The 21,572-nt window shown below is 47.2% G+C and overlaps 1 protein-coding gene and 1 long non-coding RNA gene across 4 annotated transcripts in view; both read left to right on the top strand.

Annotated features, from left to right (window-relative positions):
• The window catches only part of LOC127923344 (UTP--glucose-1-phosphate uridylyltransferase-like), a gene marked incomplete at its 5' end in the record, with an annotated part of 64,314 nt that overhangs the window by 20,418 nt on the left and 22,324 nt on the right, over nucleotides 1–21,572 (top strand). Inside the window, 3 exons of the mRNA XM_052507359.1 lie at nucleotides 2,470–2,655; nucleotides 8,805–8,938; nucleotides 21,330–21,483. Coding sequence (XP_052363319.1) covers nucleotides 2,470–2,655; nucleotides 8,805–8,938; nucleotides 21,330–21,483 — 474 coding nt within the window. The remainder of the gene's footprint in view (nucleotides 1–2,469; nucleotides 2,656–8,804; nucleotides 8,939–21,329; nucleotides 21,484–21,572) is intronic.
• Nucleotides 18,265–20,041, top strand: LOC127923343 (uncharacterized). 3 transcript variants are annotated; one of them, XR_008114167.1, is made up of 3 exons: nucleotides 18,265–18,302; nucleotides 18,969–19,055; nucleotides 19,992–20,041. It is a non-coding gene; the product is annotated as an uncharacterized LOC127923343 (long non-coding RNA). The 3 variants fall into 3 exon arrangements; XR_008114169.1 differs by lacking the exon at nucleotides 19,992–20,041 and adding an exon at nucleotides 19,631–19,698; XR_008114168.1 differs by lacking the exon at nucleotides 19,992–20,041 and adding an exon at nucleotides 19,144–19,193.

The following is a 21,572-nucleotide window of genomic DNA, read 5'->3' as shown; positions in this document are numbered from 1 at the left end:
TCCAGTCCCCTTCTGAAATTAGAAAGATGCTATCTACCTGTGGAATCGTGCTTCTATCCGGAAGGATTTGCTGCTCTTTAGCTATTGGTGGCCACAGTATAAAGACTGACCTACAGTACCATTTCTGCCCACCAGAAATGTGTTTAGCAGCTCCAGCCAACCATATACAGTATTGGGCTGTATTATCCATAATGTTTTTTTTCAGGCTGTATCCAGTGTGTGTTAGGCTGTATCCAGTGTGTGTTGGGCTGTATCCAGTGTGTCGGGCTGTATCCAGTGTGTGTTGGGCTGTATCCAGTGTGTATTGGGCTGTATCCAGTGTGTGTTGGGCTGTATCCAGTGTGTTGGGCTGTATCCAGTGTGTGTTGGGCTGTATCCAGTGTGTGTTGTATCCAGTGTGTGTTGGGCTGTATCCAGTGTGTGTTGGGCTGTATCCAGTGTGTTTGGGCTGTATCCAGTGTGTGTTGGGCTGTATCCAGTGTGTTGGGCTGTATCCAGTGTGTGTTGGGCTGTATCCAGTGTGTGTCGGGCTGTATCCAGTGTGTTTGGGCTGTGGTCCAGTGTGTGTTGGGCTGTATCCAGTGTGTGTTGGGCTGTATCCAGTGTGTGTTGGGCTGTATCCAGTGTGTGTTGGGCTGTATCCAGTGTGTGTTGGGCTGTATCCAGTGTGTGTTGGGCTGTATCCAGTGTGTGTTGGGCTGTATCCAGTGTGTGTGGGCTGTATCCAGTGTGTGTCGGGCTGTATCCAGTGTGTTGGGCTGTATCCAGTGTGTTTAGGCTGTGTCCAGTGTGTGTTGGGCTGTGTCCAGTGTGTTTAGCTGTGTCCAGTGTGTGTTGGGCTGTATCCAGTGTGTTGGGCTGTGTCCAGTGTGTTTGGGCTGTATCCAGTGTGTTGGGCTGTATCCAGTGTGTTGGGCTGTATCCAGTGTGTGTTGGGTGTCTGTGTTTAGTCCAGTGTGTGTTGGGCTGTATCCAGTGTGTGTTGGGCTGTGGTCCAGTGTGTGTTGGGCTGTATCCAGTGTGTGTTGGGCTGTATCCAGTGTGTGTTGGGCTGTATCCAGTGTGTGTTGGGCTGTGTCCAGTGTGTTTAGCTGTGTCCAGTGTGTGTTGGGCTGTGTCCAGTGTGTTTAGCTGTGTCCAGTGTGTGTTGGGCTGTATCCAGTGTGTTTAGCTGTGTCCAGTGTGTATTGGGCTGTATCCAGTGTGTTTGGGCTGTATCCAGTGTGTGTTGGGCTGTGTCCAGTGTGTTTAGCTGTGTCCAGTGTGTGTTGGGCTGTGTCCAGTGTGTTTAGCTGTGTCCAGTGTGTGTTGGGCTGTATCCAGTGTGTTTAGCTGTGTCCAGTGTGTGTTGGGCTGTATCCAGTGTGCTGGGCTGTATCCAGTGTGTGTTGGGCTGTGTCCAGTGTGTTGGGCTGTATCCAGTGTGTTTAGTTGTGTCCAGTGTGTATTGGGCTGTATCCAGTGTGTTTAGGCTGTGGTCAGTGTGTATTGGGCTGTATCCAGTGTGTATTGGGCTGTGTCCAGTGTGTTTAGCTGTGTCCAGTGTGTGTTGGGCTGTATCCAGTGTGTTTAGCTGTGTCCAGTGTGTGTTGGGCTGTGTCCAGTGTGTTTAGCTGTGTCCAGTGTGTGTTGGGCTGTGTCCAGTGTGTTTAGCTGTGTCCAGTGTGTGTTGGGCTGTGTCCAGTGTGTTTAGCTGTGTCCAGTGTGTGTTGGGCTGTGTCCAGTGTGTTTAGCTGTGTCCAGTGTGTTTGGGCTGTGTCCAGTGTGTTTAGGCTGTATCCAGTGTGTGTCGGGCTGTATCCAGTGTGTTGGGCTGTATCTAGTGTGTGTTAGGCCTCATATCCAGGCTCTGGTGTCTCAAAGCAATGAGCAGGACATGAGTCATCACCTCACAGGATGAGCCATGACCCTATGACCCTTCAGTTACTTAGGGTCAATCACATGTAACACACACACACATACTATTGGGCCCATTCACACACACACACACACACACACACACACACACACACACACACACACACACACACACACACACACACACACACACACACACACACACACACACACACACACACACACACACACACACACACACACACACACACACACACACACACAGGACATCTGTTTCAGATTTTATGTCCTGGGTGCTCCTTCTCATTGTGTATAGTTGTAAACCACCAGCTATCTGTTTAAGATGCCAGACCTTATTGATTCAAGCTGAATGCAGGGCCCTGGGTGTGCTAAAGTCCTGTCATAGATTACACTCTTTCCTTTGTCTTCAGAAATGAACACAAAAAAGTTATGTGGTTTCATTTCTTCCCTAGTCCTTTTTCAGTCCTTTTTCAGTCCCTGAGTCTCCATAGATTAAATATCAAGATAAGATCCCCTCCGCCCACATCAGAAGTGTTACCACATACAATACCAAAGGGAACATATTAAAAGTCTCTCCTCTCTCTCCCACAGATCCAGCCCTATGATAAGATAGCAGCGCTGCCCCTGCCGGACAGCCTGGCAGACAGTCTCAACAAGCTGGTGGTCGTCAAGTTGAATGGAGGCCTGGGGACCAGCATGGGCTGTAAAGGCCCCAAGAGCCTCATCAGCGTCCGCAACGAGAACACTTTCCTGGACCTCACCGTGCAGCAGATAGAGGTACCTGTCGTCAATATGTTGTTAGAATGTCATCAGCAGTCATCAGCAGTCATAGACATGTCATGAGCAGTCATAGACATGTCATGAGCAGTCATAGACATATCTGGCTCATGTCAGAGCTCATAGTGTCATGCATATCTGGCTCCGAGTGGTGCAGCGGTCTGAGGCACTGCATCGCAGCGGACTGAGGCACTGCATCTCAGCGGTCTGAGGCACTGCATCTCAGCGGACTGAGGCACTGCATCTCAGCGGTCTGAGGCACTGCATCTCAGCGGTCTGAGGCACTGCATCTCAGCGGTCTGAGGCACTGCATCTCAGCGGTCTGGGCACTGCATCTCAGCGGACTGGCACTGCATCTCAGCGGTCTGAGGCACTGCATCTCAGCGGTCTGAGGCACTGCATCTCAGCGGTCTGAGGCACTGCATCTCAGCGGTCTGAGGCACTGCATCTCAGCGGTCTGAGGCACTGCATCTCAGCGGACTGAGGCACTGCATCTCAGTGGTCTGAGGCACTGCATCTCAGTGGTCTGAGGCACTGCATCTCAGCGGTCTGAGGCACTGCATCTCAGCGGATAGAGGCACTGCATCTCAGCGGTCTGAGGCATCTGCACTCTCATCTCAGCGGTCTGAGGCACTGAATCTCAGCGGTCTGAGGCACTGCATCGCAGCGGACTGCACTGCATCTCAGCGGTCTGAGGCACTGCATCTCAGCGGTCTGAGGCACTGCATCTCAGCGGTCTGAGGCACTGCATCTCAGTGCACTGTGTCTCAGCGGACTGAGAACTGCATCTCAGCGGTCTGAGGCACTGCATCTCAGCGGTCTGAGGCACTGCATCTCAGCTGTCTGAGGCACTGCATCTCAGCGGTGTCTCATTGAGGCACTGCATCTCAGCGGTCTGAGGCACTGCATCTCAGCACACTGCTTCTCAGCGGTCTGAGGCACTGCATCTCAGCGGTCTGAGGCACTGCATCTCAGCGGTCTGAGGCACTGCATCTCAGCGGTCTGAGGCACTGCATCTCAGCGGACTGAGGCACTGCATCTCAGCGGTCTGAACTGCATCTCAGCGGTCTGCATCTCAGCACTGAGGCACTGCATCTCAGCGGACTGAGCACTGCATCTCAGCGGTCTGAGGCAGTCTCAGCAAGAGAGGTGCATCTCAGCGGTCTGAGGCACTGCATCTCAGCGGTCTGGGCACTGCATCTCAGCGGTCTGAGGCACTGCATCTCAGGGTTTGGCACTGCGCGTGAGGCACTGTCATTGAAAAACTAATCTGCGTTGAGGCACTGCATCTCAGCTGACCTGCATCTCAGCGGACTGAATGCATCTCAGCGGTTAGGCACTGCACACGAGCGGATGAGACTGCATGTCATGGTCTGAACTGCATCTCAGTTATATCATCTCATAACTCATAATGACACTGCATCTAGCAGTCTGGGCACTGATCTCAGCGCTGAGGCACTGCATCTCAGCGGTCTGAGTGTTCAGCGGTCTGAGGCACTGACATAAGAGGCACTGCATAAGCGGTCTGAGGCACTGCATCTCAGCGGTCTGAGGCACTGCATCTCAGCGGTCTGAGGCACTGCATCTCAGTGCACTGTTCTGAAAACGGACTGAAACTGCATCTCAGCGACTGGGCACTGCATCTCAGCGGTCTGAGGCACTGCATCTCAGCGGTCTGAGGCACTGCATCTCAGCTGTCTGAGGCACTGCATCTCAGCGCATTGTGTCTGGACACAGACTGAGGCACTGCATCTCAGCGGTCTGAGGCACTGCATCTCAGCACACTGCTTCTCAGCGCTGAGGCACTGCATCTCAGCGGTCTGAGGCACTGCATCTCAGCGGTCTGAGGCACTGCATCTCAGCGGTCACACTGCACTCAGCGGATGAGGTACTGCACTCAGCGGTCTGAACTGCACCTCAGCGGTCTGAGGCACTGCATCTCAGCGGTCTGAACTGCATCTCAGCGGTCTGAGGCACTGCATCTCAGCGGTCTGAGGCACTGCACCTCAGCGGTCTGAGGCACTGCACCTCAGCGGTCTGAGGCACTGCACCTCAGCGGTCTGAAGCACTGCATCTCAGCGGTCTGAGGCACTGCATCTTAGTGCTTGAGGCGTCCCTAATGACTCTGGTTCGATTCCAGGCTGCATCACACCGGCCTTGATTGGGAGTTCCATAGGTCACAATTGGCCAGCGTCGTGGGTTTGGAGGTGGGGTCAGTAGTAATTGGTTCTTGACTGACTTGCCTCGTTAAATAAAGGTTAAACACGACATAAGAGATGTCATAACTGTCATTATATCATTATAACTCATAATGACTTGTTATAACAGATATGTGCCACAAGTGTGTTGGATGACATAAGAGACGTTCATAAGAATGTATAGTGGTTACATTTCATCAACCCTCAGACACATTTCTGAAAACGTACCAAACCAAGTGACTGGGCTGTCGGGACTCAGATTATGACTTTAATGAGGTTGGGAGACACAGACAGACAGACAGACACAGGACAACAGGCAGGCAGGCAGGCAGGGTTCAGGCAGGCAGGCACAGGCACAGTTGGCAGAGACAGACACAGGACACAGTGGCAGGCAGGCAGGCAGGGGTTCAGGCACAGGGTTGAGACAGAACACTCAGGGACAGGGCAGATAACATTAATGTGAGTTGGTATCCATTTTCTCCCTAAATGGCCTGATTCATAGTGGAGGTAATATGCCTATATCTGGAGGGGGTAAAATGACTGTCCCAGAACCACTGGGATGTGAGACAGACACAGGACACAGTGTATGGAGGTGGGGAGAGTGTTCATGATGCGGGTTGATGAAGGCAGACCCCCCACACACACCTCTCTGATTCAGAGGGTTGGGAGACAGACACAGGACACAGTGTCAGGTGGGTTCATGATGTTGATGAAGGCAGCCCCCCACACACCTCTCTGATTCAGGGGTTGGGAGACAGACACAGGACACAGTGTGTGGAGGTGGGTTCACATGTTGATGAAGGCAGACAGATACACACACAGTGTCTGATTCAGAGGGTTGGGAGACAGACACAGGACACAGTGTGTGGAGGTGGGTTCAGATACAGACAGACACAGGACACAGATTCAGAGCGGGTTGGGAGACATGTGGAAGACATATTTCAGTTGAATGCTTTCAGTTGTTCCCTTTCCCACACAGCCGTTACACAACACACACAGATACACACACACACACATATACAGACAACCACACACACACACACACACACACACACACACACACACACACACATATACAGACAACCACACACACACACATATACAGACAACCGCACACAAGTCCGCAAACAAATACCGCCTCTCTCTTGCTCTGACACACACACACACCTCTCAGTTCCAGCACACTGCGCTCTCTGTCCCCCCTCTGCCTGGCCAAACCCACAGACCTGCCCCATAGAATAACAGCTCTCCTTTCAGTCAGACTGCCTGAAGACATTAGAGAGCTTTACACAGACCCTCAGCTGATCTTATAATATACTAAATATAATGATCATGATGTTTAATCTACTTGAGAGATACATAATATGACATTTAGAGAGTCCCTCCTCTCTAGCCTGCTGACCTTTCAACTCTGTCCTGGGGTCCTCTGAGGAAATGGGAGTTCATAACTTCCCAAAATTAATAAAACGAAACTTGGTTTCAAAAAATGGTTGCACTAAATCTAAACCAACATCCTACAGTGGAATAGATCCTGTTACGCCAGTCAGACAGTGTGTGATTTCCTGGTAGTTACGTTGATTGTGTCATATCCTGGTAGTTACATTGGTTGGTAGTGGAGCTGAACTTCACACGACCCCACCTCTCCTAGGACAGTCCCACCTTTAATGACCTCATAAAGCCGAGACGAACCTCGACCAGCCCGGTTGCTTCATAAACTCCACCACACACCCACACAGCTTTTTAACAGTTTACCGTAACAACCCCTCCCTCGTTAAAGTCTGGACTCTAGAGTCTTCGGGCTTGTTCAGCATTGCAGCCGACTGGGCAGCCAGACTGCCGACTAACTGAGCTACAAATCCCCTTGCATCATAAATAACTACTCATTATGATTTGTCAATCAGTCAGTCACAATGCATCTCGGATTGGATGCTCTCCAACACTGCCATTGCATTAGCTCCAAACAGCCTGTCACTTGGTTTGCTGTGGCCAATATGGCCGCCAAGCACTCCTTTCACCTGTTCTCAATCCAATATGGCCGCCAAGCACTCCTTTCACCTGTTCTCAATCCAATATGGCCGCCAAGCACTCCTTTCACCTGTTCTCAATCCAATATGGCCACCAAGCACTCCTTTCACCTGTTCTCAATCCAATATGGCCACCAAGCACTCCTTTCACCTGTTCTCAATCCAATATGGCCTCCTTTCACCTGTTCTCAATCCAATATGGCCGCCAAGCACTCCTTTCACCTGTTCTCAATCCAATATGGCCGCCAAGCACTCCTTTCACCTGTTCTCAATCCAATATGGCCGCCAAGCACTCCTTTCACCTGTTCTCAATCCAATATGGCCACCAAGCACTTTCACCTGTTCTCAATCCAATATGGCCGCCAAGCACTCCTTTCACCTGTTCTCAATCCAATATGGCCACCAAGCACTCCTTTCACCTGTTCTCAATCCAATATGGCCGCCAAGCACTCCTTTCACCTGTTCTCAATCCAATATGGCCGCCAAGCACTCCTTTCACCTGTTCTCAATCCAATATGGCCGCCAAGCACTCCTTTCACCTGTTCTCAATCCAATATGGCCGCCAAGCACTCCTTTCACCTGTTCTCAATCCAATATGGTCGCCAAGCACTCCTTTCACCTGTTCTCAATCCAATATGGCCGCCAAGCACTCCTTTCACCTGTTCTCAATCCAATATGGTCGCCAAGCACTCCTTTCACCTGTTCTCAATCCAATATGGCCGCCAAGCACTCCTTTCACCTGTTCTCAATCCAATATGGTCGCCAAGCACTGCTTTCACCTGTTCTTAATCCAATATGGCCACCAAGCACTCCTTTCACCTGTTCTCAATCCAATATGGTTTTTCACTCCTTTCACCTGTTCTCAATCCAATATGGCCACAGCACTTTTCACCAATCCAATATGGCCGCCAAGCACTCCTTTCACCTGTTCTCAATCCAATATGACGCACTCCTTTCTGTTCTCAATCCAATATGGCCACCAAGACTCCTATGGCCAACCAAGCACTCCTTTCACCTGTTCTCAATCCAATATGGCTACCAAGCACTCCTTTCACCTGTTCTCAATCCAATATGGCCTTCAGAAGCACTCCTTTCACCTGTTCTCAATCAATATGGCAGTCAAGCACTCCTTTCACCAGTTCTCAATCCAATATGGCCACCAAGCACTCCTTTCACCTGTTCTCAATCCAATATGGCCACCAAGCACTCCTTTCACCTGTTCTCAATCCAATATGGCCACCAAGCACTCCTTTCACCTGTTCTCAATCCAATATGGCCACCAAGCACTCCTTTCACCTGTTCTCAATCCAATATGGCCACAAAGCACTCCTTTCACCTGTTCTCAATCCAATATGGCCGACAAGCACTCCTTTCACCTGTTCTCAATCCAATATGGCCGCCAAGCACTCCTTTCACATGTTCTCAATCCAATATGGCCACCAAGCACTCCTTTCACCTGTTCTCAATCCAATATGGCCACCAAGCACTCCTTTCACCTGTTCTCAATCCAATATGGCCGCCAAGCACTCCTTTCACCTGTTCTCAATCCAATATGGCCACCAAGCACTCCTTTCACCTGTTCTCAATCCAATATGGCCACCAAGCACTCCTTTCACCTGTTCTCAATCCAATATGGCCACCAAGCACTCCTTTCACCTGTTCTCAATCCAATATGGCCACAAAGCACTCCTTTCACCTGTTCTCAATCCAATATGGCCGACAAGCACTCCTTTCACCTGTTCTCAATCCAATATGGCCGCCAAGCACTCCTTTCACATGTTCTCAATCCAATATGGCCACCAAGCACTCCTTTCACCTGTTCTCAATCCAATATGGCCACCAAGCACTCCTTTCACATGTTCTCAATCCAATATGGCTGCCAAGCACTCCTTTCACCTGTTCTCAATCCAATATCTTTTTCCCTCAGCACTTGAACAAGAAGTACAACACAGACGTTCCTCTGGTCCTGATGAACTCCTTCAACACGGATGAAGACACCAAGAAGATCCTTCAGAAATACACACACCACCGTGTCAAGATACACACCTTCAACCAGAGCAGGTAACACACGCACCACAGTATGTCTCATATCTTGCTTGATCAGAATATATGAGACATTCTGGACATAAAACTGGAAATCCTGTCTGTAGCGGTAATGAATGGACTCTAAAGACTTAAAGGAGAAATCCACCCAAAACCACAAATTCCTCTAATTGACAGTGTTAAATAACACTAACATGTGAGTATGTGTGAGAAAAGTAGCTAAACTTGTGAGTATTTAAATATTTAATTTTGGGTTATAATAAGGTTGGTAGCAACATGGAAAATCATTGTGAAATCTGTTGCAGTTCAAATCAACTACAAAGTCCACAATAATACCAAAGACAATATCAGCATGTAGAGTAGATAGTTAGCTGTAAAATTGACTAAATAAACGGCACTATCAATTGTGACACATCACCTGGAATCGGTCCTATGTAGCAACATTTGACTTTTTTATTTGATTTACATTGGATAAAAGTAGAGACTGGGCTAGAAAATGGTATATCATACTACTACCAATACATACATTGGCATTGCTGTAGTATGAATCTGCAGGTAGCTAAAGCTAACCAACTAGGTTCAATGTTAGCTAGCTAACATTAGGCTATAACTAGCAATGCAAATGGATTTCTGATTCAAATAATATTACTGCACAGATTACGCACGTAACGTTAGATAGCGAGCCAGCATGCTAACGTTCACTAGCTAGAAAACAGTACGCTTTAACTTGCAATGAAAACAACTTTCTGACAAAATTAGAAACTTAGAATATCTGAAATTGTAGCTGAACTCTTAACGGTATACACTAATGAACTCTTCACGGTATACACTAATGCACTTAACGGTATACACTAATGAACTCTTCACGGTATACACTAATGAACTCTAAACGGTATACACTAATGAACTCTTCACGGTATACACTAATGAACTCTTCACGGTATACACTAATGAACTCTTCACGGTAGACACTAATGAACTCTTCACGGTATACACTAATGAACTCTTCACGGTATACACTAATGAACTCTTCACGGTATACACTAATGAACTATTCACGGTATACACTAATGAACTCTTCACGGTATACACTAATGAACTCTAAACGGTATACACTAATGAACTCTTCACGGTATACACTAATGAACTCTAAACGGTATACACTAATGAACTCTTAACGGTAGACACTAATGAACTCTTCACGGTATACACTAATGAACTCTAAACGGTAGACACTAATGAACTCTTAACGGTAGACACTAATGAACTCTTCACGGTATACACTAATGAACTCTTCACGGTATACACTAATGAACTCTTCACGGTATACACTAATGAACTCTTCACGGTATACACTAATGAACTCTTCATGGTATACACTAATGAACTCTAAACGGTATACACTAATGAACTCTTCACGGTATACACTAATGAACTCTTCACGGTAGACACTAATGAACTCTTCACGGTATACACTAATGAACTCTTCACGGTATACACTAATGAACTCTTCACGGTATACACTAATGAACTCTTCACGGTATACACTAATGAACTCTTCACGGTATACACTAATGAACTCTTCACGGTATACACTAATGAACTCTTCACGGTAGACACTAATGAACTCTTCACGGTATACACTAATGAACTCTTCACGGTAGACACTAATGAACTCTTCACGGTATACACTAATGAACTCTTCACGGTATACACTAATGAACTCTTCACGGTAGACACTAATGAACTCTTCACGGTATACACTAATGAACTCTTCACGGTATACACTAATGAACTCTTCACGGTAGACACTAATGAACTCTTCACGGTATACACTAATGAACTCTTCACGGTAGACACTAATGAACTCTTCACGGTATACACTAATGAACTCTTCACGGTATACACTAATGAACTCTTCACGGTATACACTAATGAACTCTTCACGGTATACACTAATGAACTCTTCACGGTAGACACTAATGAACTCTTCACGGTAGACACTAATGAACTCTTCACGGTATACACTAATGAACTCTTCACGGTATACACTAATGAACTCTTCACGGTATACACTAATGAACTCTTCACGGTATACACTAATGAACTCTTCACGGTATACACTAATGAACTCTTCACGGTATACACTAATGAACTCTTCACGGTATACACTAATGAACTCTTCACGGTATACACTAATGAACTCTTCACGGTATACACTAATGAACTCTTCACGGTATACACTAATGAACTCTTCACGGTAGACACTAATGAACTCTTCACGGTATACACTAATGAACTCTTCACGGTATACACTAATGAACTCTTCACGGTATACACTAATGAACTCTTCACGGTAGACACTAATGAACTTTCACGGTAGACACTAATGAACTCTTCACGGTATACACTAATGAACTCTTCACGGTATACACTAATGAACTCTTCACGGTATACACTAATGAACTCTTCACGGTATACACTAATGAACTCTTCACGGTATACACTAATGAACTCTTCACGGTAGACACTAATGAACCCTTCACGGTATACACTAATGAACTCTTCACGGTATACACTAATGAACTCTTCACGGTATACACTAATGAACTCTTCACGGTATACACTAATGAACTCTTCACGGTATACACTAATGAACTCTTCACGGTATACACTAATGAACTCTTCACGGTATACACTAATGAACTCTTCACGGTATACACTAATGAACTCTTCACGGTATACACTAATGAACTCTTCACGGTATACACTAATGAACTCTTCACGGTATACACTAATGAACTCTTCACGGTATACACTAATGAACTCTTCACGGTATACACTAATGAACTCTTCACGGTATACACTAATGAACTCTTCACGGTATACACTAATGAACTCTTCACGGTATACACTAATGAACTCTTCACGGTATACACTAATGAACTCTTCACGGTATACACTAATGAACTCTTCACGGTATACACTAATGAACTCTTCACGGTATACACTAATGAACTCTTCACGGTATACACTAATGAACTCTTCACGGTATACACTAATGAACTCTTCACGGTATACACTAATTAACTCTTCACGGTATACACTAATGAACTCTTCACGGTATACACTAATGAACTCTTCACGGTATACACTAATGAACTCTTCACGGTATACACTAATGAACTCTTCACGGTATACACTAATGAACTCTTCACGGTATACACTAATGAACTCTTCACGGTATACACTAATGAACTCTTCACGGTATACACTAATGAACTCTTCACGGTATACACTAATGAACTCTTCACGGTAGACACTAATGAACTCTTCACGGTAGACACTAATGAACTCTTCACGGTATACACTAATGAACTCTAAACGGTATACACTAATGAACTCTTCACGGTAGACACTAATGAACTCTTCACGGTAGACACTAATGAACTCTTCACGGTATACACTAATGAACTCTTCACGGTATACACTAATGAACTCTTCACGGTAGACACTAATGAACTCTTCACGGTATACACTAATGAACTCTTCACGGTAGACACTAATGAACTCTTCACAGTATACACTAATGAACTCTTCACGGTATACACTAATGAACTCTAAACGGTATACACTAATGAACTCTTCACGGTAGACACTAATGAACTCTTCACGGTAGACACTAATGAACTCTTCACGGTATACACTAATGAACGCTTCACGGTAGACACTAATGAACTCTTCACAGTATACACTAATGAACTCTTCACGGTATACACTAATGAACTCTTCACGGTATACACTAATGAACTCTTCACGGTATACACTAATGAACTCTTCACGGTATACACTAATGAACTCTTCACGGTATACACTAATGAACTCTTCACGGTATACACTAATTAACTCTTCACGGTATACACTAATTAACTCTTCACGGTATACACTAATGAACTCTAAACGGTATACACTAATGAACTCTTCACGGTAAAACACTAATGAACTCTTCACGGTAGACACTAATGAACTCTTCATGGTATACACTAATGAACCCTTCACGGTATACACTAATGAACTCTTCACGGTATACACTAATGAACTCTTCACGGTAGACACTAATGAACTCTTCATGGTATACACTAATGAACTCTTCACGGTATACACTAATGAACTCTTCACGGTATACACTAATGAACTCTTCACGGTATACACTAATGAACTCTTCATGGTATACACTAATGAACTCTTCACGGTAGACACTAATGAACTCTTCACGGTATACACTAATGAACTCTTCACGGTATACACTAATGAACTCTTCACGGTAGACACTAATGAACTCTTCACGGTATACACTAATGAACTCTTCACGGTAGACACTAATGAACTCTTCACGGTATACACTAATGAACTCTTCACGGTAGACACTAATGAACTCTTCACGGTAGACACTAATGAACCCTTCACGGTATACACTAATGAACTCTTCACGGTATACACTAATGAACTCTTCACAGTAGACACTAATGAACTCTTCACGGTATACACTAATGAACTCTTCACGGTATACACTAATGAACTCTTCACGGTATACACTAATGAACTCTTCACGGTATACACTAATGAACTCTTCACGGTATACACTAATGAACTCTTCACGGTATACACTAATTAACTCTTCACGGTATACACTAATGAACTCTTCACGGTAGACACTAATGAACTCTTCACGGTAGACACTAATGAACTCTTCACGGTATACACTAATGAACTCTTCACGGTAGACCGGAACCATTTAACTCAGTTTTTTTGTAGCTTCATCTTGTTTGTCAGCGTTGTGTCGAGTCACTCCGGTTCACACAGACCGTGGCGTGTGCAGAAACTGACCTGCCCGATAGCGCCTGCTAAATTCAGGCCATTAAAGAGAAAAGTAGCTCAACTTTTGTACTTCTTCATAGCTAACATTATATCTTTCAAAAACACTACAGTAGAAAGGACTATCAACATATACAGTATTGAGCAGCTCACGTTATAGACAGAAGTATGCTATATGGCAGACCAATCGAAACTCATCTCCCGGCATGCCCATTCATTGTGTCAGCCAATCATGGCTACGAGTTAGGTTCCTGTCTTTTTCCGTGGCTAAACCAACTAGGCTCATAATTTAATAATTTTATTCATATTTACAGATGGAATACAAGTTTGTTATTAATGCAAATCAAATCAAATCAAATGTATTTATATAGCCCTTCATACATCAGCTGATATCTCAAAGTGCTGTACAGATCCCAGCCTAAAACCCCAAACAGCAAGCAATGCAGGTGTAGAAGCACGGTGGCTAGGAAAAACTCCCTAGAAAGGCCAAAACCTAGGAAGAAACCTAGAGAAACCCAATTTGTAAGGAAAGAGCCTGAAATGACTTAAATGTAAATGTAAATGTAGAGAGGAACCTGGCTATGTGGGGTGGCCAGTCCTCTTCTGGCTGTGCCGGGTGGAGATTATAACAGAACATGGCCAAGATGTTCAAATGTTCATAAATGACCAGCATGGTCCAATAATAATAATCACAGGCAGAACAGTTGAAACTGGAACAGCAGCACGGCCAGGTGGACTGGGGACAGCAAGGACTCATCATGTCAGGTAGTCCTGAGGCATGATCCTAGGGTTCAGGTCCTCCGAGAGAGAGAAAGAAAGAGAGAATTAGAGAGGGCATACTTAAATTCACACAGGACACCGGATAAGACAGGAGAAATACTCCAGACATAACAGACTGACCCTAGCCCCCCGACACATAAACTACTGCAGCATAAGTACTGGAGGCTGAGACTGGAGGGGTCAGGAGACACTGTGGCCCCATCCGAGGACACCCCCGGAAAGGCCAAACAGGAAGGATATAACCCCACCCACTTTGCCAAAGCACAGCCCCCACACCACTAGAGGGATATCTTCAACCACCAACTTACCATCCTGAGACAAGACCGAGTATAGCCCACAAAGATCTCCGCCACGGCACAACCCAAGGGGGGGGGGCAACCCAGACAGGGAGAAAACATCAGTGACTCAACCCACTCAAGTGACGCACCTCTCCTAGGGACGGTATGAAAGAGCCCCAGTAAGCCAGTGACTCAGCCCCTTTAATAGGGTTAGAGGCAGAGAATCCCAGTGGAAAGAGGGGAACCGGCCAGGCAGAGACAGCAAGGGCGGTTTGTTGCTCCAGAGCCTTTCCGTTCACCTTCCCACTCCTGGGCCAGACTACACTCAATCATATGACCCACTGAAGAGATGAGTCTTCAGTAAAGACTTAAAGGTTGCGACCGAGTTTGCGTCTCTGACAAGGGTAGGCAGACCGTTCCATAAAAATGGAGCTCTATAGGAGAAAGCCCTGCCTCCAGCTGTTTGTTTAGAAAGTCTAGGGACAATTAGGAGGCCTGCGTCTTGTGACCGTAGCGTACGTGTAGGTATGTATGGCAGGACCAAATCAGAGAGATAGGTAGGAGCAAGCCCATGTAATGCTTTGTAGGTTAGCAGTAAAACCTTGAAATCAGCCCTTGCCTTGACAGGGAGCCAGTGTAGGGAGGCTGGCACTGGAGAAATATGATCACATTTTTTGGTTCATGTCAGGATTCTAGCAGCCGTATTTAGCACTAACTGAAGTTTATTTAGTGCTTTATCCGGGTAGCTGGAAAGTAGAGCATTGCAGTAGTCTAACCTAGAAGTGACAAAAGCATGGATTAATTTTTCTGCATCATTTTTGGACAGAAAGTTTCTGATTTTTGCAATGTTACGTAGATGGAAAAAAGCTGTCCTTGAAATGGTCTTGATATGTTCTTCAAAAAGAGAGATCAGGGTCCAGAGTAACGCCGAGGTCCTTCACAGTTTTATTTGAGACGACTGTACAACCATTAAGTGCACATGGAAGTTCACAGAAGGCATTTCTGCCATGCTACATCATTGGGCTCCACGGTGCATTCTGGGAAATTCCTGGACAAGGAGCGCTCTCCTTCAAGGAGTGAATGGGATTCTATTGGGCGCTAGCTCAAAAACCCAACTTTAGCACCAATTTCATCAACCAGAAGTACAACATTACAATACTTTTCAGAGATGTGAGATAATTCACTTGCTATCTGTAATATCATATAGCTTTAGAATCGTGACATTACTTACTTTTGAGGGAAATAGGCAAGTTTCTTGATATATACACTGACTTTGAAGGGATTGCGTTACAATTAGCTTAGAAACCGTGTGACGCAGCATGACGACGTGAATGTGATTTGTCACAGTCTGCTGGGTGGGGCGTTATATTTTCCTTTATTCATCTTCTTTCTATAGTATCTCAGGCAACAGCACCATGCAATGCACCCTGGGATAAAGAGGCAGACAAACAGGAAAAATGTGTTACATAGACCCTCCGTTAAATTACACATTTCTCGAGGTAGGAATATCGCAAAAATATAATCAAAGTCTTATTTGAGAGAAGACATTCTCCGGAGTTATGACATCGTCCAGTATTGAAATCTGACGTGTATGAGAGACGTTTTGGTGATCTAAAAGTCGTTTTCCTATTAACTTCCAGTGTAGTCAGAGCGACTTTATCACAGTGCTACGTCATAGCGACCGGAGTTCTGCCTGCTTCAACACCAATAACTCAGATACATGTGAAAACAGGAATTGACCCAGAGAATCCATAGAACATCCCTCAGAGATGCACAAAAACAATATAACTTTCAACATGGGTGAACCTTTCCTTTTAAGCAGTGGACTGTCTGTTGAATTGGACTGTAGACTAAAAGGCTTGTAGTGTTAATATTTGATCAGCCTCCTCATGAGGGCTTTACCTCAGAAGCTCCTACGCCTTTAGAATACAATCAAACACAAAGTGAGGATCAAGCTGGAGTGTGTCAAAAAGCCTGGTCAGATGACAACTTAATTCTCTTTTAATGAGGCCCCTTCCCTCTCCTCCCCCTTCCCACTCCTCTTCTCCTCCCCCTTCCCACTCCTCTCCCCCCTTCCCTCTCCTCTCCCTTCCCTCTCCTCTCCCCTTCCCTCTCCTCCCCCTTCCCTCTCCTCCCCTTCCCTCTTCTCCCCTCTCCTCTCACTTCCCGCCCCTTCCCACCCCCCCTTCCCTCTCCCTCTCCCCTAGCCAGACATTTCCCTCTCCTGTGGGAGTTAAGGTCTCACTGCAATATAAGACACTTTCAATGCAACATACCGAAATTAAACTAACTCCAAGACTTAATATGCAAAACAAAATATGCAAGAGATGTCCTGACATATTCTCAGGTAATTCTCCCCTCTCATGGCCAGACAGATCTTAGGTCATCTTCCCCTCATGGACAGACAACATACCGAGCTAATTAAACTAACTATGCAAGACTTAATAGCAAAACAAAATATCCTGTTACAGGTCACAGATCTTAGGTCATCTTCCCCCTCTCATGGCCAGACAGACAGACATATCTCAGGTAATTCTCCCCTCTCCCAGACAGATCTCATCTCCAGACAGACAGACATATCTTCCCTCTCATGGCCAGACAGACAGACATAATTCCCTCCCCAGACAGACAGACATATCTCCCCTTCCCTCATGGCCAGACAGACAGATCTCAGGTAATTCTCCCTCTCATGGCCAGACAGACAGATCTCAGGTAATTCTCCCCTCTCATGGCCAGACAGACAGATCTTAGGTCATCTCCCCCTCTCATGGCCAGACAGACAGACAGGTATCTCCCCTCTCATGGCCAGACAGACAGACATATCTCCCCTCTCATGGCCAGACAGACAGACATATCTCAGGTCATCCTCCCCTCTCATGGCCAGACAGACAGACTCAGGTCACATGGACAGACAGACAGACAGACAGACCCCAGACAGACAGACAGACAGACAGACAGATCTCAGACCATCCTCCCCTCTCATAGACAGACAGACAGACAGACAGACAGACAGACAGACAGACTCCCTCAGACAGACAGACAGACAGAACTCAGGTCATCCTCCCTCACAGACTCACAGACAGACAGACAGACAGACAGACAGACAGACAGACAGACAGACAGACAGACAGACAGACAGACAGACAGACAGACAGACAGACAGACAGACAGATCTCAGACCATCCTCAGCTCTCCTTCCTAATCTGCTCTTATCAGCTGATAAACGTGATGTGATGACGGCTCCTTGATCTGTTCAGTTGGTCTTCCCGTCATTGACCCATTCCTAACAGGATTCACATGATTTAAAAGTAAAACATGAAACCTGGAAGTAGCCTACAACTGGGTTATTTAACTAAGTTAATTCACCCTCTCTCTCCCCTCCCGCCTTCCTGCCCTCTGTCCCAGGTACCCCTGTATTAATAAAGAGTCCCTCCTGCCCTCTGTCCCAGGTACCCTCGTATTAATAAAGAGTCCCTCCTGCCCTCTGTCCCAGGTACCCCGTATTAATAAAGAGTCCCTCCTGCCCTCTGTCCCAGGTACCCCGTATTAATAAAGAGTCCCTCCTGTCCCCTCTGTCCCAGGTTCCCCTGTATTCCTGCCCTCTGTCCCAATAAAGAGTCCCTCCTGCCCTCTGTCCCAGGTACCCCGTATTAATAAAGAGTCCCTCCTGCCCTCTGTCCCAGGTACCCCGTATTAATAAAGAGTCCCTCCTGCCCTCTGTCCCAGGTACCCCATATTAATAAAGAGTCCCTCCTGCCCTCTGTCCCAGGTACCCCGTATTAATAAAGAGTCCCTCCTGCCCTCTGTCCCAGGTACCCCGTATTAATAAAGAGTCCCTCCTGCCCTCTGTCCCAGGTTCCCCGTATTAATAAAGAGTCCCCCCTGCCCTCTGTCCCAGGTACCCCGTATTAATAAAGAGTCCCTCCTGCCCTCTGTCCCAGGTACCCCCGTATTAATAAAGAGTCCCTCCTGCCCTCTGTCCCAGGTACCCCCGTATTAATAAAGAGTCCCTCCTGCCCTCTGTCCCAGGTACCCCGTATTAACAAAGAGTCCCTCCTGCCCTCTGTCCCAGGTACCCCTGTATTAATAAAGAGTCCCTCCTGCCCTCTGTCCAGGTTCCCCGTATTAATAAAGAGTCCCTCCTGCCCTCTGTCCCAGGTACCCCTGTATTAATAAAGAGTCCCTCCTGCCCTCTGTCCCAGGTACCCCCTGTATTAACAAAGAGTCCCTCCTGCCCTCTGTCCCAGGTTCCCCGTATTAATAAAGAGTCCCTCCTGCCCTCTGTCCCAGGTTCCCCTGTATTAATAAAGAGTCCCTCCTGCCCTCTGTCCCAGGTTCCCCTGTATTAATAAAGAGTCCCTCCTGCCCTCTGTCCCAGGTTCCCCGTATTAATAAAGAGTCCCTCCTGCCCTCTGTCCCAGGTTCCCCCTGTATTAATAAAGAGTCCCTCCTGCCCTCTGTCCCAGGTTCCCGTATTAATAAAGAGTCCCTCCTGCCCTCTGTCCCAGGTTCCCCGTATTAATAAAGAGTCCCTCCTGCCCTCTGTCCCAGGTACCCCGTATTAATAAAGAGTCCCTCCTGCCCTCTGTCCCAGGTACCCCGTCCCAGGTATTAATAAAGAGTCCCTCCTGCCCTCTGCCCTCCCAGGTTCCCCGTATTAATAAAGAGTCCCTCCTGCCCTCTGTCCCAGGTACCCCCGTATTAATAAAGAGTCCCTCCTGCCCTCTGTCCCAGGTTCCCCGTATTAATAAAGAGTCCCTCCTGCCCTCTGTCCCAGGTACCCCCGTATTAATAAAGAGTCCCTCCTGCCCTCTGTCCCAGGTTCCCCGTATTAATAAAGAGTCCCTCCTGCCCTCTGTCCCAGGTACCCCCGTATTAATAAAGAGTCCCTCCTGCCCTCTGTCCCAGGTTCCCCGTATTAATAAAGAGTCCCTCCTGCCCTCTGTCCCAGGTTCCCCCGTATTAATAAAGAGTCCCTCCTGCCCTCTGTCCCAGGTTCCCCGTATTAATAAAGAGTCCCTCCTGCCCTCTGTCCCAGGTTCCCCGTATTAATAAAGAGTCCCCCCTGCCCTCTGTCCCAGGTCCAGGTTCCCAGGTACCCCGTATTAATAAAGAGTCCCTCCTGCCCTCTGTCCCAGGTTCCCCTGTATTAATAAAGAGTCCCTCCTGCCCTCTGTCCCAGGTTCCCCGTATTAATAAAGAGTCCCTCCTGCCCTCTGTCCCAGGTTCCCCGTATTAATAAAGAGTCCCTCCTGCCCTCTGTCCCAGGTACCCCGTATTAATAAAGAGTCCCTCCTGCCCTCTGTCCCAGGTACCCCGTATTAATAAAGAGTCCCTCCTGCCCTCTGTCCCAGGTTCCCCTGTATTAATAAAGAGTCCCTCCTGCCCTCTGTCCCAGGTACCCCTGTATTAATAAAGAGTCCCTCCTGCCCTCTGTCCCAGGTACCCCGTATTAATAAAGAGTCCCTCCTGCCCTCTGTCCCAGGTACCCCTGTATTAATAAAGAGTCCCTCCTGCCCTCTGTCCCAGGTACCCCTGTATTAATAAAGAGTCCCTCCTGCCCTCTGTCCCAGGTACCCCGTATTAATAAAGAGTCCCTCCTGCCCTCTGTCCCAGGTACCCCGTATTAATAAAGAGTCCCTCCTGCCCTCTGTCCCAGGTACCCCGTATTAATAAAGAGTCCCTCCTGCCCTCTGTCCCAGGTACCCCGTATTAATAAAGAGTCCCTCCTGCCCTCTGTCCCAGGTACCCCGTATTAATAAAGAGTCCCTCCTGCCCTCTGTCCCAGGTACCCCTGTATTAATAAAGAGTCCCTCCTGCCCTCTGTCCCAGGTACCCCCGTATTAATAAAGAGTCCCTCCTGCCCTCTGTCCCAGGTACCCCGTATTAATAAAGAGTCCCTCCTGCCCTCTGTCCCAGGTACCCCTGTATTAATAAAGAGTCCCTCCTGCCCTCTGTCCCAGGTACCCCTGTATTAATAAAGAGTCCCTCCTGCTCTGTCCCAGGTACCCCTGTATTAATAAAGAGTCCCCTCTGTCCCAGGTACCCCTGTATTAATAAAGAGTCCCTCCTGCCCTCTGTCCCAGGTACCCTGTATTAATAAAGAGTCCCTCCTGCCCTCTGTCCCAGGTACCCCGTATTAATAAAGAGTCCCTCCTGCCCTCTGTCCCAGGTACCCCGTATTAATAAAGAGTCCCTCCTGCCCTCTGTCCCAGGTACCCCCGTATTAATAAAGAGTCCCTCCTGCCCTCTGTCCCAGGTACCCCCGTATTAATAAAGAGTCCCTCCTGCCCTCTGTCCCAGGTACCCCGTATTAATAAAGAGTCCCTCCTGCCCTCTGTCCCAGGTACCCCTGTATTAATAAAGAGTCCCTCCTGCCCTCTGTCCCAGGTACCCCGTATTAATAAAGAGTCCCTCCTGCCCTCTGTCCCAGGTACCCCGTATTAATAAAGAGTCCCTCCTGCCCTCTGTCCCAGGTACCCCCGTATTAATAAAGAGTCCCTCCTGCCTGTGGCCACAGACATTGGTATGACGGGTGAGAACGCTGACGTGTGGTATCCTCCTGGCCACGGGGACATCTACGCCAGCTTCTACAACTCTGGTCTGCTGGATCAGCTCATCACAGAGGGAGTCCCTCCTGCCTTCTGTCCCACACACACAATAAAGAGTCCCTCCTGCCCTCTGTCCCAGGTACCCCGTATTAATAAAGAGTCCCTCCT

The sequence above is a fragment of the Oncorhynchus keta genome, unplaced genomic scaffold, assembly GCF_023373465.1.
Source record: "Oncorhynchus keta strain PuntledgeMale-10-30-2019 unplaced genomic scaffold, Oket_V2 Un_contig_29365_pilon_pilon, whole genome shotgun sequence".
In the NCBI taxonomy this organism is placed as follows: domain Eukaryota; kingdom Metazoa; phylum Chordata; class Actinopteri; order Salmoniformes; family Salmonidae; genus Oncorhynchus; species Oncorhynchus keta.
This window is presented reverse-complemented; position numbering and strand designations above follow the sequence as displayed.